Here is a 26,396-nt window from a genome sequence, read left to right on the forward strand (position 1 = left end):
TCTCTGAGCTTGGTTGTTTTCTTGACCCAACTAGGGAACATCATCAGTGCTAGAAGCGGAGTTGCAGGAGGGGAGGAGGAGGAGGATGAGGATTATGGGGTCCTTGCTGTTCCCTCAGCTTGCTTGTTTTCTTGTAGACATTCCATAACCCAACTAGAGAACATCATCGGGGATAGAAGAGAAGGGGGCTTTAGAGAGGAGGAGGAGGAGGAGGAGGTAGAAGAGGAGGAGGAGGACTATGAGATCCTTGTTGCTCTCTGAGCTTGGTGGTTTTCTTGCAGACATTCCATAACCCAACTAGAAAGGCGTTGGGTTTGTGGAGAGGAGAAAGATGAAGACAGAGGGGAGGGTAGAAACTGAGAAGAGGGGTTGGGTTGGGTGGCTCTCCTGTCTTCCTCTTGAGGGGAGAGATACCAGGTCCTTCCCCTTTTTTTACCCCAGCGGTGATGAGGTTGTCTCTTCCTTCTTGGCAGAGACTCCAAAGATGAGAACAACGTGATTGAGTGCAAGCACTGGAAGTCCTACCACGCGGAGGACATCCTCTCCATGGATGGGTATGCCAATAAGCTTCTGGTCACCTCCTCCAGCAACGGAGACATTGTCCTCTGGTACGTCAACTCTGGGCAAGCCTTCTGCCGCTTCAACGCCTCCGAGAGTCCTCTGGCACTCGTCCCCAAACGGGTAGGTGCAGAGAGCCTCCATGGCGGGGATCTTTTGGCCCCTGCCCAAGAGCTGGGCTTCCGTTGCTACCTCAAGGGCCCTCTTCCTCCAGGACACAGTGGAAGCCAATAGGATGGGATATTTTTAGTTCGGGATTGAACTGTGGGGTCCTTGATGCTCTTCGAACTTGGTGGTTTTTCTGCAGACGCTTCATGACCCAACTAGGGAACATCATCAGTGATGGAAGGGAATGGAGTTGGCATAGTGCAGGAAGAAGAGGAGAAGAAGAAGAAGAAGGAAAAGGAGGAGGAGGATTGTAGGGTCCTTGGTGCTCTCTGAGCTTGGTGGTTTTCATGCAGACGCTTCATGACCCAACTAGTTAACACCATCACTGCTTGAAGGGAAGAGGGTTTGTGGAAAGGAAGAGGAAGAGGAAGAAGAGGAGGAGGTGGAGGAAGAGGAGGAGGAAGTGGACTGTGGGGTCTTTGATGGTCTCTGAGCTTGGTGGGTTTCTTGGACATTTCATGACCCAACTAAGAAACATCATCAGTGTTAGAAGGGAGTGGGGTTTGTGGAGAAGGAGGGGGAAGGACGATGATGATGTTTACAGGGTCCTTGATGCTCCCTGAACTTGTCTTTTCTTTCTTTTCTTTTCTTTTCTTTTCTTTCTTTTCTTTCTTTTCTTTCTTTTCTTTCTTTCTTTTTCTTTCTTTTCTTTCTCTCTCTCTCTCTCTCTCTTTCTTTCTTTCTTTCTTTCTTACTCTCTCTTTTCCTTCCTTCCTTCCTTCCTTCCTTCCTTCCTTCCTTCCTTCCTTCCTTCCTTCCTTCCTTCCTTCCTTCCTTCCTTCCTTCCTTCCTTCCTTTCCCCAACTCCCTTAAGCAACTGTGGGCAGTTTTCACAACATAATAAAGCAATATAAAAGGCACAAGTAAAAAGTACAATTAATAGCAGAATTAAGGTTAAACTGTCTCTTTAAACTAGGCTAGGAGTTAAAATGAAAGATTAGGAGATTCCACGCGGCAGCCATTTTTCTGTAAGGAGGCTGCAACGGTCAGGCTGGTCCTAAGTCTCCTTTGCTCAGGGCCATCATAACAATGAACGATTGGTCGTAACCCAAGGACTACCCCCAATTAAGGCATCCAGTGCAGAAATAAAGTCTAAACGCCCAGTATGAAGAAGTCTATTGTGCCAAATACCTTTTTTTGGGGGGAGCTTTTGTCAGTCTTGAAAATTAAACACTCTCCCTTCTCAATCTAGGAGTTTGCCATGAGTGCAGAGCCCCCTCCCCAGAGTGGTGAGGTCAAGAAGGTGGAGTCCCAACCGAGTGAGAATGAGAAGAAGTATTGGGCCTACCCAAGGATGCAGAGTTCCTTCAAATCTACCCACATGACGCGACCCACCAGCGCAAAAACTCTTGTGGTATCTTCTAGTCCCACCAAGCGTCCCTCTTCGGCTGTATTTGGAAGCCGGACCACAAGGCCTCAGGTATGGCTGGTCCTGGGAGATGGAGGGGTGGAGGGAGGTCTTGGACGTGAGCCTTCCCAGGCTGCTGGTTGACCTTAAAACCAGGAGACCCGTTGGGAGCTCTTGGGGTGGCTCCTGGGATTGTGTTTGTCTTATCTCATATTGTCCCATTGCGGGTGGGTTTGTGATTTCTCCTTCCTGGAACGTGGGGCTGAAACCTCTCCCACAATTTGGGTGTGCGTAATATATTGAGTGATGAATGGACCCTACAGCAGACACAGGGAAAGCTTCGTGCTCTTCTCTTCTGCCTAAATTGGACAGGGATTATTTTTCTAAACACAATCCTTACAGATTAGACTAGAGAAAGAACAATAGAATAGAGTAAAACAGAACAGAACAGCAGAATTGTTCTGACCGAGGCTTCCCAAGAGCATGAAGCAAACTCTGACAAAACCCCCTTTTATTAATTGACTGTGAATTCTGCTCCTTCACATCCAGCAAAGTCTTTCAAGGGGGGATTTACGGTCACAGAACTTATCTGGCTTGGAGAGCTGCCAGGCCGATATCTACAGAACTTGGCCAGGAGTCTCGGAGAGTCACAAACCAATTAAGCGAACTCATGGTCTCCTGCAAACTCCACTCCCCTTTCGCTCCCCTTTTATTTCCTAATTTCCTATTCACCGTCCATCTGTGATTTTACTCTGGAATTGGCCCTTGTTCCTTAACTGTTCCCTTCTCCTGGCAACTCTGCGCATGCGCACACTGGAAACAGGCTCCAGCTGTTCGTCTGCCTCACTGATGTCTGACTCCGAAGGTAGCTGATAACTGGCATACGGCTCTGGCCCCCTCTCTGCCTCCGACACAGAGCCCTCATCAGAGCCTTCCCCAGACTCCAGGACTGGCCCAGGTTCCTCCCCAACCTCCTCACTGTCTGAATCTGCTGCCAGCTCCACTAGCTGCTGGAGGGCAACAACAAGAATAGATTACAAAATAGAATAAAATACAGAACAACAGATTACAGAATAAAGTAGAATAGATTAGAACGGAGCAGAACAACAGAATAGATTAGAGCAGAATAGAAAAGAACAAAAATGCAGAATAGAATAGATTACAAAACATAATCGAATGCAAAACAGAACGGATTACAGAATAAAATAGAATAGATTACAGAAGAGAACAACAGATTACGACAGAACATAATACATTACAAAATAGAATAGAATTATTAATCACCAAGCAGGCTGCAAAGGATATTTTAAATTATGGTCTTTTGAATCCATAGAGTAGATGTGGAGGCCGAGAAGAGCAAGGCATGGTCTTCGAAGAAGAAGAGGCAAGGGGAAGGATAGTGCGTGCAACCTGGGGTCCTCACAAAAGTAACTGGATTTTCTTGGGGTTTTTTTTCCCCTTGAAAACTTTTCACTTCTCATTCAAGAAGCTTCTTCAGTTCTGACTGGCTGGAGGGAAATGGAAGGATTTATATTCTTTGCAGTCCTCTGGCCATTAGTGCTCTCTCTGAGAATCATTGAGGCCACTTGGATACAGGATACAGAGAAACCTCCAAGTGGCCTCAATGACACTCTAAAAGGATCAATCAATCCTTCCGTTCCCCACCCTTCCAGACAGAGCCGAAGAAGCTTCTTGGGTGAGAAGCGAAATCTCTTCAAGGGAAAACAAAATCCAGTGCCCTCTTGAAAAAAGCAGAGATTCTCCATAAACCTTGGATCTCGTGTCTTAACAGGCAGCTTGGAGCTCCAAGGACTTCATGAAGAGTAAGAACCTAATCCATCCCCCGGCCATGGAGAGTTCCTTCTTGAGGAAGGGGAGCCTGTCATGGCAAGAAGAGATCAAGGCTTCCCAACGATCGGTAGAGAAGGTCAGTTTTCAAATGAGGGTCTCGTCAATCCACAGAGTAGATGTGGAGGCCGAGCAAAGCAGTGGGTGGTCTTGGAAGAATTGGAGGTGATGGGTGTGTGTGTGTGTGTGATGTTGTGTGAGACCTTTGTTTTCAACCAATGTTCTGACCCGGGCTTCCTTAACAAGCATGAAGCAAAGTTTTGATCCCGGCAAAACCCCTTTTATTTTATTTTTACTTATTTTTATTCGTACTTAAATACGAATAATAATAAATAAATAAATTTTTAATTTTTTTTTCATTTGAACTTTCCTGTGGCTGGTGATTGGAGCTGCTGGCTGGAAGGGGGGAAGCAGAGAGGCAAAGAGGAGTAGGTAGAATCCTATGTCCATAAACCAAAATAGTAATAATACATTCTGGATTAGTGCACTTGAAATTGTGATTTTATTTATTTCAAAATGACCCGTTTGGTTCAATGTAATAGCTCTCTTGCACCTGTCTTTCGCAGGACTCTTTTCAAATTTGGATACTGTCCCCTTTGTAAACAAATTACTAGTCTACATAGACAGATTACCTAACTAGAATCTGTAATCTGTGCTCTCCAAGCAGAAATTCGGTGTCTACTTCAGCCATTCCACATTATGGAGATGCCATGCTATCAGCCCACTCTGCCACAAAGATCTTGCAGGAGAAGAGCAGTCTGGACAACCATGGGATGTGGCAGGGTGAGAGCTGTGAACCATAAACACAAAGCTTTTGCTGTGACCCAGCATAACAGATATAGCGCCTTTGCTGACCTTAATGGGGACACTAAAGAGACAGGTCAAGGTAGTTGTGATAATGATGACTCAAATAAGCAGGGGATCGTGGTCCAAAATGAAGAACTTACTTCGGAAAGACGAAATGGGAAACCAGGTATCACATATCAGTCGCACAAGAAGAGCAAGGTATGCAAAAAGAGAAGTCACCTTCTGGTTGTTGATTCAATCATAAGGGATGTAAATTTAGGAAAGGATATTGAGGTTTTAAAAGAGGTCAGGTGTCTGCCAGGTGCTACTGCCAGCAGAGACAAGAGGCGTATTCTTAAGATAGTCAAGAATGCAAGTAAGGACTGTGATGTTGATGCTATTATACATCTTGGCACAATTGATCTGTCCCAAAAAGATGTACTTTCTGTGAAGAATGATTTCCAGAGCTTGGGGTTTCTACCCTATATTTAATAGTATAGGTTGTAGGCTTATCTTCTCAGAGGTTTTACCAGTATATAAGAAACAAAAAAGGGAAGGGCCAGTGTGTAGCAGAGTTTAATGTGTGGCTAAAGGAGTGGTGTAAAAGGGAAGGCTTTGGTTTTATTAGTCATGATGTCTGCAGCTGGTCCAATGAAAAACTGTACAAAAGAGATGGTTTGCACCCATCCAAGAAAGGGACTGAGTTACTTGCCATTAAATTCACAGATTTTCTGGATAAACATTTAAACTGAACAGCGGGGACAGAGAATTAATTGATACATTTCTGTCCCCAGCAATCTAAAATTCAGAGGGTTATCAGTGCATGTAACACAGATGTTTGTGCTGGTAAGATTACAGGCCACCCAACCAAGCAGAGGAAGTAGATGAACTTTTTGCTAGTCAGCTAACTAAGGTATGTGGGAAGCACACCACAATAGTAATGGGAGATTTTAACTACCCTGACATCAACTGGGAAACAAACTCTGCACCAAGTGGAAGATCCAACAGGTTCCTAACAAACCTAGCAGGCAACTTTGTTTCCCAAAAGGTAGAGAAGAGGATCAGTCATATTGGACTTAATTCTCACTAACAAAGAGGAAATGATAGAAGGCGTTGAAGACATAGGAACCCTGGGGGCAAGTGACCATGCAATATTGGAATTCAACATTATGCAAATACAAGTAGTAGAACAAAGTGAAACCAGAGTCTTGGACTTTAAGAGAGCTAATTTCAATAAACTTAGAGAGAGCTTGGGAAAAATTCCATGAATGAGAATCCTCAAGGGGAAAACAACTCAAGAAGCTTGGGAAATTTTGAAAAATGAGATTACAAAAGCCCAGTCTAGCACAATACCAATGAAGAAGAAAAATAACAGATCTCAAAAGAAACCAGCATGGCTGCATAAAGAACTCTCTGACAAATTGAAAGACAAAAAAGATAAGTACAAAAAGTGGAAGGGGGGGGGGACATAACTAAGGCAGAATATCAGCAAATAGCCCGAGCATGTAAAGATGAAGTGAGGAAAGTTAAGGCTCACAATGAAGAAAGGCTTGCCACAAAAGTAAAAAATAACAAAAAAGCTTCTTCCAACATGTTAAAAACAAGAAAAGAGTTAAGGAAACAATTGGTCCATTGCTGGGAGAAAGTGACAAGAAGGTGACAAGCAACAGGGAGAAAGCAGAACTATTTAACTCATGTTTTGCATCTGTCTTTACACAAAGGGACAAAACAGTCCTACCTATCAAAAACAGCACCACAAAAATCAGATTAGGAACACAAGTTGAAATAGGGAAAAAATGGTAAGTGTCTACCCTAGACGAGTTCAAATCACCAGGACCAGATGGATTACACCCCAGGATTCTGAAGGAACTGGCAGACGAGATCTCAGAACCACTGAACTATATCTTTCAGAGATCCTGGAGCACCAGAGAACTACCAGAGGACTGGAAAAGAGCTGATGTGGTTGCCATCTTCAAAAAAGGGGAAAAAAACAGATCCAGGAAACTACAGACCTATCAGCCTGACCTCAATACCAGGAAAGATTCTGGAAAAGATAATCAAGCAACGAATTTGCGAACACCTAGAAGCAAACAAAGTAATAGCCAAAAGCCAACATGGATTTGTCAAAAACAGATCATGCCAGACTAATCTTATTGCATTCTTTGATAATGTGACAAAATTAGTGGACCAGAGGAATGCCGTCGATATAGTTTACTTGGACTTCAGTAAGGCTTTTGATAAGGTAGACCATAACCTACTACTAGATAAAGTAGAAGAATGTGGGTTGGACAGCATCACCACCAGATGGATTCCTAACTGGCTGACCAACCGCACTCAACGTGTAGTCCTCAATGGAACTGCATCTACATGGAGGGAAGTATGCAGTGGAGTACCCCAAGGCTCTGTTTTAGGCCCAGTACTCTTCAACATCTTCATCAATGATTTGGATGAGGGAATAAATGGGGAACTCATCAAATTTGCAGATGTCACCAAGCTGGCAGGAATAGCCAACACTCCAGAAGATAGGCTTAAGATACAGAAGGATCTTGACAAACTTGAACATTGGGCACTATCTAATAAAATGAAATTCAATGGTGAAAAGAGTAAGGTTCTACATTTAGGCAACAAAAACGGAATGCACAGGTACAGTATAGGTGATACCTTACTCAGTAGTAGTAACTGTGAAAGGGATCTTGGAGTCCTAGTGGACAACCATTTAAATATGAGCCAGCAGTGTGCAGCAGCTGCCAAAAAAGCCAACACAGTTCTAGGCTGCATAAATAGAGGGATAGAATCAAGATCACGTGAAGTGTTAATACCACTTTATAATGCCTTGGTAATAATGCCAAACTTGGAATACGGTATTCAGTTTTGGTCACCACGATGTAAAAAAGATGTGGAGACTCTAGAAAGAGTGCAGAGAAGAGCAACAAAGAGGATTAGGGGACTGGAGACTAAAACATATGAAGAACGGTTGCAGGAACTGGGTATGTTTAGCTTAAGAGAAAGAAGGACTAGGGGAGACATGATAGCAATGTTCCAATATCTCAGGGGTTGCCACAAAGAAGAGGGAGTCAAGCTATTCTCCAAGGCACCTGAGAGTAGAACAAGAAGCAATGGGTGGAAACTAATCAAGGAGAGAAGCAACTTAGAACTGAGGAGAAATCTCCTGACAGTTAGAACAATGAATCAGTGGAACAGAAGTTGCCTCCAGAAGTTGTGAATGCCCCAACACTGGAAGTCTTTAAGAAGATGTTGGATAGCCATCTGTCTGAAACGGTATAGGGTTTCCTGCCTAGGCAGGGGGTTGGACTAGAAGACCTCCAAGGTCCCTTCCAACTCTACCATTGTATTGTATTATGTAGATTAAATGTTCAAAGAAAACAAGAAAAACAATGTTTCCAAGCCTCCAAGCCTCTAAGTGGCAGTGTTACTTCTTTTCCTCTGCTTTTACTCCCCTCTTTATATTCCAAACTTAAGGAAAAAAGTTCTTAGAAAAAAAAATTCAATAGAGTGTTGAAAAGAGAGAAAGTCTTAATCAATAAGTATTAAAAAAAGAAAAATAGAAGAAGAAAATAAAAACAGGTCCACTTTAAAAAGTAAAAATCATTTGTAAAAATTCCATCCATAAGAAAAATATTAAAGAAAGATAATACACTAAATTTGACTCAGGGTTAATCTCACCGCTTGACCTCTTCTGTCTTAAATTTTAACTTTACTTTGAATCTTTAGGTTGTTTTCTTCTCTGATAATAAAATTTATCTCACCAATTCGACACACTTTCTCTCCCGCTTTTCTTCCATTCTGGAGCTGTCCCAACTTTCAGCAGATTCAATCGCTGCTTCTCTGTGGCCGGAAAAAAGAGCTTCTCCTGGATCTCCCGGGGACTTTGCGATGTCCCTGGGATCCACAGGATGTGCCCTTCTCTATCACTGTGTCTACGGGACAGTTTAGGTCCAAAAGGACCGTTCAGCGGCAGAGATATCGACGGCGATCCTGGAGCTCCAAGATGGCACTTTATATTGTCGTGACATCAGCTCCCCCTCCCTCTTTTGTTTCCTATGGGAGGGGCCAATCACCTCCAAGGTGTGTCTTTACTCCAAGTCGACCCTGCTTTCTTAGTTGTTCTTGTCTTCTGGCAGCTCTGCGCATGCGCACACTGGGAACAGGCTCCAGCTGTTCCTCTGCCTCACTGCTTTCTCACTCTGAAGGCAGCTGATAACTGCCATACAGCCCTGTCCCCCCCCCCCTCTTGTTTGTTTTCCTGCAGATTTTTCATGACCCAAGTAGGGAACATCTTCAGTACTACCGTAGAAGGGAGTGGGGGTTTGCAGAGTGGAGAAAGAGCAGAAAAAGGGGAGGAGGAGCAAGAGGAGGGGGAGAGGGAGGGGGGAGGGGGAGGACAATGACTGTGAAGTCCTTGATGGTCTCTGACCTTGTTTGTTTTCTTGCAGACATTTCATGACCCAACTAGGGAACATCATCAGGACTAGAAGGTTGCATAGAACCTAGTTGGGTCATGAAATATCCACAAGCTGAAAGAAAACCACCAAGCTCAGAGGGGACCCCAGAACCAGAAGAGTCGTCTTCTCCTTATCTGAGAAGATGAGGGGCAGCCATGGGGCTGTGGGGGAGTCTCTGTCATCTTCAGCCACCATATTTTGACCTCTGCAGGTCCTCTTCCTGAAGACTCGGGAGCGAAAGCCCAACGTGGCTGTTTTGCTCACCAGTTGCATGGACGGCTTCGTTTATGCCTGGTCGGTGGAAAATAAAGGAGGGATGTTGGGCAAATTCCGAGGTAGCCATAGCAGCACCAGTGGCCGGGACTCTGTGGTCTGCACCATGTCCACTGATGACAAGGAGTTAATCCTCTTGACCGGTGATTCCTTGGGTTACATCAAGGTCAGTATGATTCTTCTTCTTCTTCTTCTTCTTCTTCTTCTTCTTCTTCTTCTTCTTCTTCTTCTTCTTCTTCTTCTTCTTCTTCTTCTTCTTCTTCTTCTTCTTCTTCTTCTTCTTCTTCTTCTTCTTCTTCTTCTTCTCCTCCTCCTCCTCCTCCTCCTCCTCCTCCTCCCCCTCCTCTACTTCTCCTCCTCTACTTCTCCTCCTTCTCCTCCCACTTCCTCCTCCTCCTCTTCTCCTCCTCCTCTTCTTCTCCTCCTCCCCTCCCCCTTCTCCTCCTTCCACTCCCCCTCTTCCTCTTCTTCTCCTCCTCCTCCCCTCTTCCTCCTCCTCCTCCTCCTCTCCTCCTCCTCCTCTCCTCCTCCTCATCCATTTTTCTCTTCCCTTCTCCTCCTCTCCTCTCTTATTCCTTTCCTTCTCTTCCTTCTCCTTCCCCCTCCTCTTTCCTCCTCCTCCACTTCTTCTCTTCTCTTCCTTTCCTCTTCTCCTTTCCCCTCACTCCTTCTTCTGCTTCTTCTTCTTCTCTTTCTCTTCTCCTCCTTCTGTTTTTCTCCTCCTCCTCCCTTTATGTTTGAAGAGTGTGAAAGAGGGACTCAGTCTAAAAAAAGACATCCTCCCTTTAATTAAACTGTCCGTGTTGTTTCTGGAGGTGACACTCTGTGAAGTTACATCTTGCCTTTTGACTTGTTTTATGTCCTTGGAAAAGTGGACCATAAATCTGCACCAGCATTAATAAAGAAAGGGTGTTATGTAAAGCTCCCCATTTGCTCAAAACCTGCCAACTCCTATGAGTAGATACTGGGCACTATTACGAGAAAAGCCAATAGATCTCAATTTGCTTGTCACTCTTCCAATGGGCAATCTAGAAATGGATGACTATAATGTATTTTTAGGACAAGGCGGTATTATCTACGCATTATTTTTACAGACAAGCGTTGATGGATTGCCGAAGTAGATTGAAAAGACATGTTATTCCAGGAAAACTGCCAGCTAAGGCATCAATTTCCATTCTCCCAAAGTCAGGATGGTTCAGAATTGAGAACAAGAGGCAAGGGCCAGCAGTTGACTCTCAGATTTCCTTTTAGTAAGCAGGAAAGCTGCTGAGTAAGCTTGGTCTTATTTTACGACCTCCCTTGCCACAGTTGATAAGCGAATCACTGCGGTTGTTAAGCGAACAACAGGGCTGTGGTTAATTGACTCTAGCTTCTGCATTGACTTTGCTTGTTAATGTCAAGGTCACAAAAGGAAATTAAGCTCTGTCTTAAACCAAGGACTTACCTGTATTGAGTTTGAAAAGGCAAAACTTCTGAAAGGGCTGGTCTTTGGAGACTCTCCATCATCCAGTTTGTCCCAAAGGTGCTTTTTTTCAGGAGGCAACTGGACTTTCTTGTTTTTCTTGGAGACGTTTCGCTTCTCATCCCAGAAGCTTCTTCAGCTCTGACCGGATGGTGGGGAAGGGAAGGATTTATACTCCTTGCAGACAGCTGGTCATTTTAGCATCCTTTTTAGATGGTCGTCAAGGCCACTTGGAGGTTTATCTGAGTGGTGCAAATGGGTGTGGGGCCTTCTTCAGATTTGCACATGTCTCACTGCATTGTCTTGTGTACCCCAAGGAGAAAACACTCAGACACAAACTCAGCAATGTGGTACAGACAGTACAATGCAGTGAGACATGTGCAGATCTGTACATTGGGGAAACAAAACAGCCACTGCACAAACGCATGGCACAACATGGGAGAACAAACCCATCAGGACAAGATTCAGCAGTCCATCTGCATTTAAAAGACAAGGGCTGCTCTTTTGAAGACAGCAAAGTCCACATTTTGGAGAGAGAGGATTGCTGGTTTGGAAGAGGGGGTCAAAGAGGCCATCTAGGTCCAAATTGAGCGACCATCCTTCAACAGAGGGGGAGGGGTACAACATCATCTATCTCCAGTCTACAAAACGGTCCTTTCAGCAGTTCCAAGAAGGTCTTGAATTCATGCCAGGGAAAATGTAAGGAAGTGAAAAATGGACCAGAAGTGAATCTACTTCTCCATAATGTCTTTTTTCTCCAGATCTGGGACATCATGGATTACTGCACAGGACCCGAAGTACAAGCTTCCAGATTAGATCTGGCTGAAGACATTCTGCCCAAGAGGAACTCCTTCCGTGACTTAATCCCTAATTACTGCAGAATTGCTTCGACTTTCTCAGAAGACAGCGCAATCCAACAGGTTAGCAGAATAACAGAGGTGTTGGGAGGGACCTAGGAGGTCTTCTAGTCCAACCCCCTGCCTAGACAGGAAACCCTATACCGTTCCAGACAAATGGCTATCCAACCTCTTCTTAAAGACTTCCAGTGTTGGGGCATTCACAACTTCTGGAGGCAACTTCTGTTCCACTGATTAATTGTCCTCACTGTGGGGAAGTTTCTCCTCAGTTCTAAGTTGCTTCTCTCCTTGATTAGTTTCCACCCATTGCTTCTTGTTCTACCCTCAGGTGCCTTGGAGAATAGTTTGACTCCCTCTTCTTTGGGGCAACCCCTGAGATATTGGAACAATGCTATCATGTCTCCCTTAGTCCTTCTTTTTTTTTGTGTAGAAGTTTTTTTATTTTTAAACAAACAAAAACAAACGTACATATAACATAAAAATATCATCAATTACGTATGTGTTTAGCATGTCATTTGGTCACAAACATTTGTGTGTCACCGCTTTCAATTGTGTATAAAATCAGCAATTATCAACCCAATATACATGAGTACATTGTTATCATTGTAAATCATATATTCAGTTTACTCTTATAATTCCTTATTTTAGACATCTGTTCTAAGAATTAAATTCATATGTATGCCAACTATCTGTTACATCATTATAAATCTATTTAATAATAACATATCTTTATAGTATCATCTATCTTATTCTGGTATTTCTTGCAGTATATATAAAAAAGGTTCACCAAAATTTTATATTTGTGTATCGTTACTTTTAGTTGTATGTAAAATCATAAAATATCAATCAAATGTATAGAAATACATCTTTATCATTGTGTCTCATATATTCAACTATAATTATTATTTCTTCATTTTAAACAAGATATTCTAAATATTCAATTCATATATATATATACACCAATATTCCATTACATTGTTATAAATCTATATAATCTATATGATAGTAATATGTCTTTATGGTATCTCCTATCACATTCTATTATTACAATTAAAGATTGTGATAATTGTATCCATTGATAGAACAAGTCCCAGATCTTATAAAATTGTTCATTTTCTTGTTCTCTAATTTCAAATGTCAATTTACTCATTTCAGCACATTCCATTGTTTTTGGAATAACTTCCTCCTGCGTTGGTATTTTTTCATTTTTCCAATTTTTTGCAAATATAATTCTAGCTGCCGTTAAAATATTTACAATCAAATATTTCAAGTCTTTATTGTATGTATCTGGTATAATACCCAATAAAAAGTCTCTGGTTTAAAGTCTATGCGTTCTTTTTTTTCCATATTTTTTTCAAATTTTTAAACATAAAAGACAACATTAAAAAATTTTCATCCATTACATACAGCATGTCGTTTGGTTACAAGTGTTTTTGCATCCGTATTTTCGATTACATATACAATCACAGATTTTTCCATCTAATATAACTAAATACCTCACTTTCATTGTACAACATATATTCAATTACGATTAATGTTTCTTTCTTTTCAATAAACCTAATTCTCTTACATTCTTGATTGTCTGCTTAATAACAACGTACTTACAATACAATAGTAGAGTTGGAAGGGACCTTGGAGGTCTTCTAGTCCAACCCCCTGCCTAGGCAGGAAACCCTATACCGTTTCAGACAAATAGCTATCCAACATCTTCTTAAAGACTTCCAGTGTTGGGGCATTCACAACTTCTGGAGGCAAGCTGTTCCACTGATTAATTGTTCTCACTGTCAGGAAATTCCTCCTCAGTTCTAAATTGCTTCTCTCCTTGATTAGTTTCCACCCATTGCTTCTTGTTCTACCCTCAGGTGCTTTGGAGAATAGTTTGACTCCCTCTTCTTTGTGGCAACCTCTGAGATATTGGAATAATGCTATCATGTCTCCCCTAGTCCTTCTTTCTCTTAAGCTAAACATACCCAGTTCCTGCAACTGTTCTTCGTATGTTTTAGTCTCCAGTCCCCTAATCATCTTTGTTGCTCTTCTCTGCACTCTTTCTAGAGTCTCCACATCTTTTTTACATCGTGGCGACCAGAACTGAATGCAGTATTCCAAGTGTGGCCTTACCAAGGCATTATAAAGTGGTATTAACACTTCACGTGATCTTGATTCTATCCCTCTGTTGATGCAGCCTAGAACTGTGTTGGCTTTTTTGGCAGCTGCTGCACACTGCTGGCTCATATTTAAATGGTTGTCCACTAGGACTCCAAGATCCCTTTCACAGTTACTACTACTGAGTAAGGTATCACCTATACTGTACCTGTGCATTCCGTTTTTGTTGCCTAAATGTAGAACCTTACTCTTTTCACCATTGAATTTCATTTTATTAGATAGTGCCCAATGTTCAAGTTTGTCAAGATCCTTCTGTATCTTAAGCCTATCTTCTGGAGTGTTGGCTATTCCTGCCAGCTTGGTATCATCTGCAAATTTGATGAGTTCCCCATTTATTCCCTCATCCAAATCATTGATGAAGATGTTGAAGAGTACTGGGCCTAAAACAGAGCCTTGGGGTACTCCACTGCATACTTCCCTCCATGTAGATGCAGTTCCATTGAGAACTACACGTTGAGTGCGGTTGGTCAGCCAGTTACCAATCCATCTGGTGGTGATGCTGTCTAACCCACATTCTTCTACTTTATCTAGTAGTAGGTTATGGTCTACCTTATCAAAAGCCTTACTGAAGTCCAAGTAAACTATATCAACGGCATTCCTCTGGTCCACTAATTTTGTCACATTATCAAAGAATGCAATAAGATTAGTCTGGCATGATCTGTTTTTGACAAATCCATGTTGGCTTTTGGCTATTACTTTGTTTGCTTCTAGGTGTTCGCAAATTCGTTGCTTGATTATTTTTTCCAGAATCTTTCCTGATATTGAGGTTAGGCTGATAGGTCTGTAGTTTCCTGGATCTAATTTTTTCCCTTTTTTGAAGATGGGAACCACATCAGCTCTTTTCCAGTCCTCTGGTAGTTCCCCGGTGTTCCAGGATCTCTGAAAGATATAATTCAGTGGTTCTGAGATCTCGTCTGCTAGTTCCTTCAGAACTCTGGGGTGTAATCCATCCGGTCCTGGTGATTTGAACTCATCTAGGGTAGACAGGTGCTCACTTACCATTTTCTTCCCTATTTCAATTTGTGTTCCTAATTTTGTGGTGCTGCTTTTGATAGGTTGGACTGTTTTATCCCTTTGTGTAAAGACAGATGCAAAACATGAGTTAAATAGTTCTGCTTTCTCCCTGTTGCTTGTCACTTTCTTGCCACTTTCTCCTAGCAATGGACCAATTGTTTCCTTAACTTTTTTCTTGTTTTTAACATGTTGGAAGAAGCTTTTTTTGTTAATTTTTACTTTTGTGGCAAGCCTTTCTTCATTGTGAGCCTTAGCTTTCCTCACTTCATCTTTACAGGCTCGGGCTATTTGCTGATATTCTGCCTTAGTTATGTCCCCCTCCTTCCACTTTTTATACTTACTTTTTTTGTCTTTCAGTTTGTCAGATAGTTGTTTATGCAGCCATGCTGGTTTCTTTTGGGAGCTGTTGTTTTTCTTCTTCATTGGTATTGTGTTAGACTGGGCTTTTCTAATCTCATTTTTCAAAATTTCCCAAGCTTCTTGAGTTGTTTTCCCCTCGAGGATTCTCATCCATGGAATTTTTCCCAAGCTCTCTCTAAGTTTATTGAAATTAGCTTTCTTAAAGTCCAAGACTCTAGTTTGACTTTGTTCTACTACTTGTGTTTGGATAATGTTGAATTCCAATATTGCATGGTCACTTGCCCCCAGGGTTCCTATGGCTTCAACACCTTCTATCATTTCCTCTCTGTTAGTGAGAATTAAGTCCAGTATGGCTGATCCCCTTGTTTCCTTCTCTACTTTTTGGAAAACAAAGTTGTCTGCTAGGTTTGTTAGGAACCTGTTGGATCTTCCACTTGGTGCAGAGTTTGTTTCCCAGTTGATGTCAGGGTAGTTAAAATCTCCCATTACTATTGTGGTGTGCTTCCTACATACCTTAGTTAGCTGACTAGCAAAAAGTTCATCTTCTTCCTCTGCTTGGTTGGGTGGCCTGTAGTATAGACCTATGGCAATGTCATTTCCCCCACAACCTTTAATATTGACCCAAATGCATTCAAGATAGTTCTCATTATTGTTGTGCTCTATTTCTGTAGAGACATAGTTATTTCTTATATATAGTGCAACTCCACCTCCTCTTTTATTTGGTCTATTTCTTTTAAATAATTTAAATCCTTCTAGCTGTATGTTCCATTTGTCAGTTTCATCCCACCAAGTTTCTGTAATGGCAATAATATCATATCTGCCCTCTTTTACTTGAATTTCTAATTCTCCCTGTTTATTCCTCATACTCTGTGCATTGGTATATAGACATTTGAGTCCATTTTGATTGACCTTGTGTTTACTGTCTACATAACCTGTATTATGCCTGACTGCCCCTATTTTCTTGCCACTTGTGTGATTCATGCACATGGTATGACAATCACTATTACATGCTTGGTTTTGCTTGACAGCAGGAGTGATAATCTTACCCACACACACATCTATGTTACATGCATTTATAACCCTATGAATTTTAGTTTGCTGGGGACAGAGATGTTCTGTAACTTTTCTGTATCACTTTTATGTAATCATTGTCTCATTTTAAATATTTTTACAGTATAAAAGAATTTACCAAGTATTTATGTTTATATATCTATCACTATTTTCAACAGGATATCTTTATAGTATGCACTTAGAGTTATATATTATATTACCAATCCTCTATCAAATGTACATAAATTCATTATTATCTTTGTCCTTCATTTTATAACAAAAAATTCTAAATTATTCATATATATGTCAGTGTTTCATTGTATTATTATTAGTCTATTTAACAACGTTATTGTATTTTCACTTTTCTCCTTCAATTAAAACATTGTATTGTTATTAGTCTATTTAACAACATTATTGTATTCTCACTTTTCTCCTTCAATTAAAACATAAGTAAAACATTTTTCATTTCCAGGTTCTTTTTTCCAGCCACTGATAAAACAAATCTCATATCTTATAAAATTGCTCGTCTTCAGCACTACAATCTCCTTCCCCTTATATTCCAATTTTCTATCTCTTGTTTTCTGTAGAATTTGTGATTTAATTATTTTCTTGGTAAATCTTACGTGAACTTCCCTCGGGAGTCTATTTCTCACTGCATATCTTGTGTAGATTCGAAACACCTCATCTATGCCATCTATCATCTTCTCTTGAGTTATCTCTAACACATTTTTCAATAATTCTGATATTATTTGTGCCAAGTTCTCACCTTTTTCTTCTTCTATACTTTGGAATCTTAAAAAGAATTCTGACCGATCCATCTCCCATCCCAGTATTTTTCTGTTATCTTTTTCCACTGTGTTCAATCTACTGTCAATATTCTCCATTTTCTTCTCTCTTTCTTCATACCTTTCTTCGATTTTTGTAGTCTATCTTCCTCTGCACGATATATGGTGCTATCTTGATTATTGCTCTGTACGTCGCCCCGAGTCCCTGTGGGGAGAGGGGGCGACTAATAAGTTCAATAAAATAAATAAATAAATAAATAAATATTTCATCATCCATTGTTGAATAGTTTCATTTTTTCTTCTGTTTTGCCTGTCTTTTGTTCTATATTTTCTATTCATTGTTCTATTGCTTCCATCCTCTTTTCCATATTCTCCGTTCTTTTTTCAATGATTTCCGATCTCTTATCAATACTCTCTCCTCTTGCTTCTAGTTTTTGTATTCCTTGCATAATTGCCTCTAATGTTACACCCTTGTCTTTTTCCTTTTCCTGTTGAAGCATCATCTGTATTGATCTCTGCCCTCCTGCAGGTGAAGAGGAGGGGGTTGTTGTTGCGGAGCCAACAGTTGCTATTTTTTTTCCTCATCTTCCTTTTTGTGTTTTTGTTTTTAACCATGAGGGGACAAAGAATAAAACAATAAAACAATAACTAACAATTAAGACAGCAATAAAAAAGGCCAAAAAGAAGAAAAAGGGGAAGGGAAAAATATGCAATAATATGGGAAACCAAAAATCAGGAAGGAAAAAATAAAAATAAAAAATAAAAATGAAAATTCTTATTTGTAAAAAGTTATGAAAAGAAGAAAGGGAAAGAGAAAATTAAAAATGTTGAAATTTCCCTTAGTCCAGCACCCTTGAAACACTCTGACAAAGAGGAAAAAAAATCAAAACAGAAAAAGTAGACAGAGTGAAACCACAGTTTCCAATACAAGGTAAGATAAAAACTGCCATCAAAAGGAGCAAAAAAAAAAGGAAAAGTTCAAAATCTTTATAAGGTGAAAACCTTTCCAAGGTCACTCTAAGCTTCCCCTTTAAAAAGAAAGATTTTTATTTATTCTTTCAAAGTAAATTTCCAGCTGTTGATAGTTTCCCAAGAAACACTTGCGTTCCTCTCACTATCATATCTAGCTGAATAACCTTGAAGAGCTTCTCTCCAAACATTCATGCAAGAATAAAAAACATTGTTCCAAATCCACTAGCTGGCAGTGATACTTACAATACAATACAATAGTAGAGTTGGAAGGGACCTTGGAGGTCTTCTAGTCCAACCCCCTGCCTAGGCAGGAAACCCTATACCGTTTCAGACAAATAGCTATCCAACATCTTCTTAGAGACTTCCAGTGTTGGGGCATTCACAACTTCTGGAGGCAAGCTGTTCCACTGATTAATTGTTCTAACTGTCAGGAAATTTCTCCTCAGTTCTAAGTTGCTTCTCTCCTTGATTAGTTTCCACCCATTGCTTCTTGTTCTATCCTCAGGTGCTTTGGAGAATAGTTTGACTCCCTCTTCTTTGTGGCAACCTCTGAGATATTGGAACAATACTATCATGTCTCCCTTAGTCCTTCTTTCTCTTACTTGTTTCAATCTCAATCCTTGTTACACTGTTACACTCTGCCTTTAACTTTCTCTTTAAAAAAAAAAAGATATGGTAAATAAAAAGAGAAAAAATTCTAGGTCAGTTCCAACTTAATTGTAGCAATAATTCCAAGAAATCCAACAAAGTAAGAAGAGAAGCACAATGAGCTAGTCCAAATTAAAATCAAATTGCCTTGTGCGTCCAGTCAGGCTTCCAGCATTAAAAAAAAAAAAAAGGGGGGGGGGGCAAAAGGAAATCTTCAATTAACTATTTCTTAAGTTCGCCGCTTATTCTCTTATCGGTCTTTCTTTCTTTTAAGAAAAATCTACAGGTTTTAGGGTATTCTCCCTAAAAAAGAAAAGAATTAAAACTCTCACCAAATCGACATGCTTCTTTCCAGCACTTGCGTTTTGGGGCGGTCTGCAGTTTCAGCAGCCAAAAGGCTGACTCTTAGTTGCTGGCAAAAAGGGCTTTTTCCCAGATCGCCAGAGACTTTGTGGGTGTCTCTGGGATAGATAGGGTGTACCCCTACCTGTCACTGTCTCTACGGGACAGTTTAGGTCCGAATGGACCGTCCAATGACCAGAGTTTGGCAGTGATCCCGGTACCCCAGGAAAATCCGACCGTTTCACCGCGACGGCACGCCCCTTCTTTTCATCAAACTAGACAAACTCAATTCCTGCAACTGTTCTTCATATATTTTGGTCTCCAGGCCTTTAATCATCTTTGTTGCAATATGGTAGAAGGAACCCAATCCTAGTTTTCAGGGCCCAGTGCAGAATTGAGCTGGTGTGCTAAACAATACCAGTAGTTCCTGATTTACAAACGTCTTTTTAATGACAGTTCAAAATGACACTGGTGATAAAAACATGATTTTACGCATTCTCATAGAGGCCACACACTCAGAATTAGGTGCTTGGCAACCAGCATGTACAGGTAGTGCTGGACTTGCAACCACAATTGAGCCCAAGATTTCGGTTGCTAAGCGAGGCAGTGGTTCTGTCAGCTTTACGACCTTTCTTGCCACGGTTGTGAAGTGAACCACTGCGGTTGTTAAGCTCGGCATGTGGTTGTGAAGTGAATCCGACTTCCCATGGACTTCACTGGTCAGGAGGTCGCCAAAGGGGATCACGTGACCATGGGATGCTGCAACTGTCATAAGTACATGCCAGTTGCCAAGCCTCTGAATTTGGATCACGTGAACCATGGGGCTTCGGGAACAGACATAAGTGTGCAAAAGCCACTTTTCGCAGTGCTGTTTGCCACTTCCAGCAGCCACTAAGTGAACCGTTGTATGTTGAGGATGGAACTATATTTACGATGGTTGCATCACCTCATTTTGTTCTGACCCAGCTCTCCAAACACGATAAAATTTCTGAGGTGAAGTCAAAAGATTCCTTTATTTAGGAGTGCCGGCAGCCCCAGCAAAAAGGTTCTCTCGCACTGCAGCCTAAGAAGTCCTGTTGGCCGGAAGATGAATAGTTGTCGGCCACACCTATTCATCTCCGCCCCCTGCCTTCGATCCCCAGAGCTAGGGAAGGACTTCACTAGCAGCGGTGGCTCTTCCGTCCCAAGGACCGGCCCATAAATTTCCACTGCTCTCCTCTCCTCTGCCTTCTGCACATCTGTGCATCAGGCACTGAATCCAGCTGTCCTCTTCCTCATCAGCCACCTCCAGACCTGTCGACTCTCCATCTGAGGGCTGACGGACGGCCTAGGCTCCCCTCTGTCTCTATCTCTGCCAGCTCCATTTCCTCTTCCCCCTTGGAGCTTTCAGGTTGCCTTGATTCCGACCCTGACTTCCACACTTCCTCCTCCTCCTCCTCCGGCCAACAAGCCACAAGACATTTTCCTCTTTTTCTCCAAGTTTTTGTGGACGGCTCTGCTTCCCCACAATGCGCTCCAGCCTCTCTCTTTCTCCGCAGGAACACGAAGGCTGGGTGACCACCCTGATCCCTCCCGCCTGCCTGAGTTCTTGGCGGGGACACATGAAAAATGTGATCAGCCTCCGATACGTGGAGAAGTTCAAAGCTGTCCTCACCGCCAGCCAAGATGGCACCATTAAGCTCTGGCTCTTGACCGGCAGGCACATGGGTAGGTCAGGCATTCTCAGGGGCCTTGGGTGGGAAACGGGGGTGCTCACTCGGGGTGGGCCAGGGGGAGGAGGGCTTTCCCCCCAGAGGAGCATTCTCTGAGCTGGTACATTTTGGCTGTGGTGGCCTACCTCAGTTTCCCTTGGGTGAATTTTCCTGGAAGGTGGTGTTAATAGGTCCTCTGCTCTACCTACCATTAAATGTGTTATAGATTGCTGGTGATGTTATCTAGTTCCTCCTCCTCTCTGCAAACCCCACTGCCTTCTAGCACTGATGATGTTATTTAGATGGATAATGAAAGGTCTGCAAGAAAACCAGCAAGCTCAGAGAGCACCAAGGACCCCACAGTCCTCCTCCTTCCTCCTCCTCTTTCTCTTCTTCCTCTCCTCTCCCCTTCTCCTCTACCTCCTCATCACAGACCCCTCTGGCTTCTTTATCTGCAATAAAACCACCAAGCTCAGAGAGCACCAAGGACTTCACAAACCTTCTCTTCCTCTTCTTTTTCTTCCTCCTCTCATCTCCCCCTCCTCTTCCTTGCAAACCCCACATCCTTCTAACACTGATAATGTTACTTAGTTGGGTCAGGAAACATCTTCAAAAAAACCACCAAGCTCAGAGAGCACCAAGGACCCCACAGTCTTCCTCCTCCTCCTCTTCCCCCTCCTCCTCTCTCTTCTCTTCTCCTTCCTCTTCCCCTTCCTCTTCTCCTCTTCATCCTCTCTACAAATCCCACTCCCTTCTAGCATTGATGATGTTCCCTAGTTGGGTCAGGAAACATCTGCAAGAAAAACACTAAGATCAGAGAGCATCAAGGACCCCACGGTTTCTTTTACTTTCTCCTCCTCCTCCTCCTCCTCCTCCTCCTCCTCCTCCTCCTCCTCCTCCTCCTCCTCCTCCTCCTCCTCCTCCTCTTCCCCTTCTTCTCTTCCTCCTCCTCCTCCTCTCTGCAAATCCCACTCCCTTCCAGCATTGATAGTGCTACCTATTTTGCATCATGAAATTCTGATTTGGGTTTTACCGATTCGATTGAAAGATCGTTACAGAAATGGCTGGTTGATATTATTATGGAAAAGCAAAAAGTGGTGATTTAATGGTAAATGCCTTATTTTACTGCAACAGAGAAAGTTGGATGTCAATATTTACCCTTTCTCACTTCTCTTCCCCCCCACCGTTTTCCTTTTTATTTTTTGTATTTTGCATCTTATTTTATAAGCCGATAAAAATGTTAAGCTCGAAAAAAAGAAGTTTGTTTGTTGGTTGACTCCCAGGGACCTTCGGACAGTCGTTATGGAGTTTGGGAATATCCCACTTAATTCCAGCAGAAGTCCCCGAGGAAATCCGTCAAGTGGCATCTCTGCACACACTCAAGGTCCTCAATGAGGGCCAGCAACCCCATTGGGAGTGAGTAAATGGACCACTTGGCTCATAATGCATACGTCTATAAATGTACAAGTACAGTATAGGTCAGAGGTCTTCAAACTGGGCAACTTTAAGACTTGTGAGTTTGGTATAGGTAGTATCTTGCTCAATAGTAGTAACTGTGAGAGAGATCTTGGAGTCCTAGTGGACAACCACTTAAATGGGAGCCAGCTGTGTGCAGCAACTGCCAAAAAAGCCAACATAGGTTGTAGGCTGCATTAACAGAGGGATAGAATCAAGATCAGGTGAAGGGTTAATACCACTTTATAAGGCTTTGGTAAGGCCACACTTGGAATATTTGCATTCAGTTTTACCCGCCACGATGTAGAAAAGATGTGGAGACTCTAGAAAGAGTGCAGAGAAGAGCAACAAAGAGGATTAGGGGACTGGAGGCTCAAACATATGAAGAACGGCTGCAGGAACTGGGCATGGCTGGTCTAGTGAAGAGAAGGACTAGGGGAGACATGATAGCAGTCTTCCAATATCTCAGGGGTTGCCACAAAGAAGAGGGAGCCAAACTATTCTCCAAGGCACCTGAGGGTAGAACAAGAAGCAATGGGTGGAAACTAATCAAGGAGAGAAGCAACCTAGAATTAAGGAGAGAATTCCTGAAATTAGAACAATTAACCAGTGGAAGGACTTGCCTTAAGAAGTTGTGGGTGCTCCATTATTGGAGCTTTTTAAGAAGAGACTGGACAACTATTTGTCTAAGGTAGTATGGCATCTCCTGCTTGGGCAGGGGGTTGGACTAGAAGACCTCCAAGGTCTCTTCCAACTCTGTTATTTAGTGGAACATCTTTCCTCCAGAAGTTATGGGTTCTCCATCACTGGAGGTTTTCAAGAAGAGATTGGATCACCAATTGACCTGAATGGTATAATGTCTCCTGCCTTGAGCAGAGAGGTTGGATTAGAAGACTTCTGAGGGCCCTTCTGGCCCTAGGACTAGAAGTTCTAAAATTCCATGGGACCTTCTTGGGGCGCTCATGGGGCATTCCTCCCGTCTTCTTGGCCTCCCTTAGGAGCACCCGCAAAATCGTGAAGACCCTGAGCCAGCAGAAGAGACAGCAGTCCTTCCTGATGGACTTGATGAGCCCCAAGCCCTCCTACAGCACCGATGCTGTGGAGAAGATGCACGATCTCATCCAGAAAGAGACACGGATGACCTGGTATAATGACGAGCAGATCGAGGCTACCTTCCAGAAGTGGGAGGAGTCTGGGAAGGTGCGTCTCTCTCACTCCATCTCTCTAAATCTAAATCTAAATCTATCCATCTCTCTCTCTTTCTCTCTATAACTATCTATCATCTTGTCTGTCTGTCTGTCTGTCTGTCTGTCTATCTATCTCCATTCATCCATCCATCTCTCTCTCTCTTCTATCTATCTGTCATCTATCTATCTATCTATCTATCTATCTATCTATCTATCTATCTATCTATCTATCTCTTATCCTATCCTATCCTATCCTACCCTACCCCACCCCACCCTACCCTACCCTATCCTACCCTACCCTATCCTAACCTATCTTACCTTACCTTACCTTACCTTACCTTACCTTGCCTTGCCTTGCCTTGCCTTGCCTTGCCTTACCCTACCCTACCTGCCTGCCTGCCTACCTACCTACCTAATTTCTCTATATTATCTATCTATCTCTATCTAATTGTGTCAATTGTTATTTGAGAAGATTCCTGCGCATCGCCACAATTAGCAATGAATCAGTTTAATTGGGTCTTCACGTGGGTACCTGATATTTCACATCTGACACCAGAAAAGTCACACTCGTATGTGCATGAGTTCTACCAGCACCCTAATACAGTTTGGGAGAGGAAGATCAAGACTTTTAGAACATCACTAGGGTGAGCGGTTTCAAGAAGATGTTGGAGATCACCAACGGAGAAGATTAGGAGAAAACTGGTGGTGGGTCTGAATTACAGAAGATCAATCAATCAGAATAGAACTGGAAGGGACCTTGGAGGTCTTCTAGTGCAGCCCCTTGATCAAGCAAGAGACACTATTCCATTTCAGACAAATGGCAGTCCAGTCTCTTCTTGAAAGCCTCCAGTGTTGGGGCTTTCACAACTTCTGAAGGCAACTTCTGTTCCACTGGTTAATTGTCCTCACTCTTAGAAAGTTTCTCCTTAGTTCCAGATTGCTTCTCTCCTTGATTAGTTTCCATCCCTTGTTTCTTGTCTTCCTTCTGGTGCTTTGGAGAATAGGTTGACCCTTTCAAATACTGGAAGATGCTATAATGTCCCCCCTAGTCCTTCTTTTCTCTAGACTGGCCAAATCCAAATCCTGCAAACATTCTTCATACATTTTAGTCCTCCGGCTTTTAATCATCTTAGTTGCTCTCCTCTGCACTTTTTCCAAAGTCTCCACATCTTTTTTGTAATGTGGTAAGTACTGTATTTTTCAGAGTATAAGACATTCCAATGTATAAGATGCACTTAGCTTTTGGGGAGGAAAAGAAGAGGAAAAAAAATCTGCCTCTGCCTCCCAGCCATTTGCCTCCTTGCAGCAAACAGCAAACAGTACAGACGATATAAACTGTTTGTGGTGTTAACATTTAAGACTATACTTGTACAGATGCTGTTAAAATTGATGTGGCTTTCTGGAAGTATACCTTATTCTCTGCTGTTTAAAAGAAGATACAATAGCACTGGGCCTCTTCGGATCAAGCATTTATTTTAAAAAGCTTCTTCATTTTGTTAAGTTGTCTAGAACAATAATAAGGGCAGTCTTTAAAAAATAAGTCTAATAATTTGATCATTCTATAGGAATTTATAGTTATTGACTTATCTCCTTGCAGCAAACAATCTGTTTCAGTTTAGCCTGATTAGAAGAAAATTTTTTGCCTCTGCCTCCCAGCAATTCACCTGGTTGCAGCAAACAGCAAGTTTCACTTTCATTTTCAATTTCAGCATGGGTCTCCAGATCATCAGCTGTTTCAGGCTGCAGGGATTGCCATAGTCTATTGCCGCTTCCGCAAGCCCCATTTCCCCCATTTGCTGCAAGGAGGTAAATTGCTGGGAAGTAGAGGTCAGAGGGTAGGGGCCGGTGGGTAGATGGGGCTACATTCGGTATATAAGATGCCCCCAAATTTTCACCCTCTTTTAGTGGGGGAAAAGGTGCCTCTTATACTCTGAAAAATACGGTAATGAGTAACATCCCTGGTTTGTCCGTCCACCTGCAGAAAAGCGACATCCTGGGCTACGCCTACAAGCAGAAAGCCCGCCGGCCTTTGTTGAAGCAGCTTCCGGAGGTGAAGGCCTCAGTGGCCAACAAGGACCAGGTGAGCAGAGCCAAGGGAGCTTTGAATGAAGATGGAGACTTCAGAACCTCTCCTGGAGGGTCCACATGAGCCAACTCCTGGAGTGGGTGGGGAGTTCACTGATGTTCCTGGTCCCACCATCTGCTAAGGGTTCCAGAGATCATTTCTGGTTTAAGGTTTAGAGTTTTGGGTTTTGTTGTCACGGAATGGAAGGTTTGTGATAGAAGTTTGGAATCCTTGGTGCTCTCTGATCTTGGCTGGTTTTTTTTTTTGCAGATGTTTTCTTACCATACTAGATAACATCATCAGTGCTACAAGGGAGAGAGGGTTGTGGGGAAGAGGAGGAGGAGGGAGGAGGAAGAGAATGGTTGGGTTCTTAGTGCCCTCTGAGGTTGGACCTTTCCTTGAAGATGTTTCATTACCAAACTAGGTATTGTCATCAGTGTCAGTAAGAAGTGGTTGAGGAGGAGGAGGAGGAGGAGGATAACTGTGGGGTCCTTGAGGCTCTCTGAGCTTGGCTTTCTTGCAGACTTTTCTCCCAAAGGGGCTTTTTCAAGAGGCAACTGGACTTTCTGTTTTTTCTTTGAAGACATTTCACTTTTTACCTAAGAAGCTTCTTCAGCTCTGACCAGATAATAGGGAAAGGAAGGATTTATACTCCTTGCAGACTGCTGGTCATTTGCATCCCTTTAGAGGGTCCTTGAGGCCACTTGGAGGTTTATATGTGTCTTCAGAGTCACCTGAGTGGTGCAAATGGGTGTGGAGCCTTCTTGGAACTGAAGAAAGGTCCTTGTTGCAGACTGGAGATAGATGATGTCGTACCCCTCCCCCTCTGTTGAGAGAGGGCTGGTCAATTTGGACATAGATGGCCTCTTTGACCACTCCTCCAAACTAGCAGTCCTCTCTG

General features: G+C 42.5%; 1 protein-coding gene across 1 annotated transcript in view; it reads left to right on the plus strand.

Annotated features, from left to right (window-relative positions):
- Positions 1-26,396, plus strand: part of EFCAB8 (EF-hand calcium binding domain 8) — a gene marked incomplete at both ends in the record, with an annotated part of 61,502 nt that overhangs the window by 34,025 nt on the left and 1,081 nt on the right. The window contains 9 exons of the mRNA XM_081949192.1: positions 474-681; positions 1,919-2,146; positions 3,867-4,001; positions 9,383-9,610; positions 11,668-11,826; positions 20,636-20,804; positions 22,072-22,204; positions 23,242-23,443; positions 25,412-25,510. Of these exons, the coding sequence (XP_081805318.1) occupies positions 474-681; positions 1,919-2,146; positions 3,867-4,001; positions 9,383-9,610; positions 11,668-11,826; positions 20,636-20,804; positions 22,072-22,204; positions 23,242-23,443; positions 25,412-25,510 (1,561 nt within the window). The remainder of the gene's footprint in view (positions 1-473; positions 682-1,918; positions 2,147-3,866; positions 4,002-9,382; positions 9,611-11,667; positions 11,827-20,635; positions 20,805-22,071; positions 22,205-23,241; positions 23,444-25,411; positions 25,511-26,396) is intronic.

Source organism: Natrix helvetica (assembly GCF_964273705.1).
Source record: "Natrix helvetica genome assembly, chromosome: 3".
Classification (NCBI taxonomy): Eukaryota; Metazoa; Chordata; class Lepidosauria; order Squamata; family Natricidae; genus Natrix; species Natrix helvetica.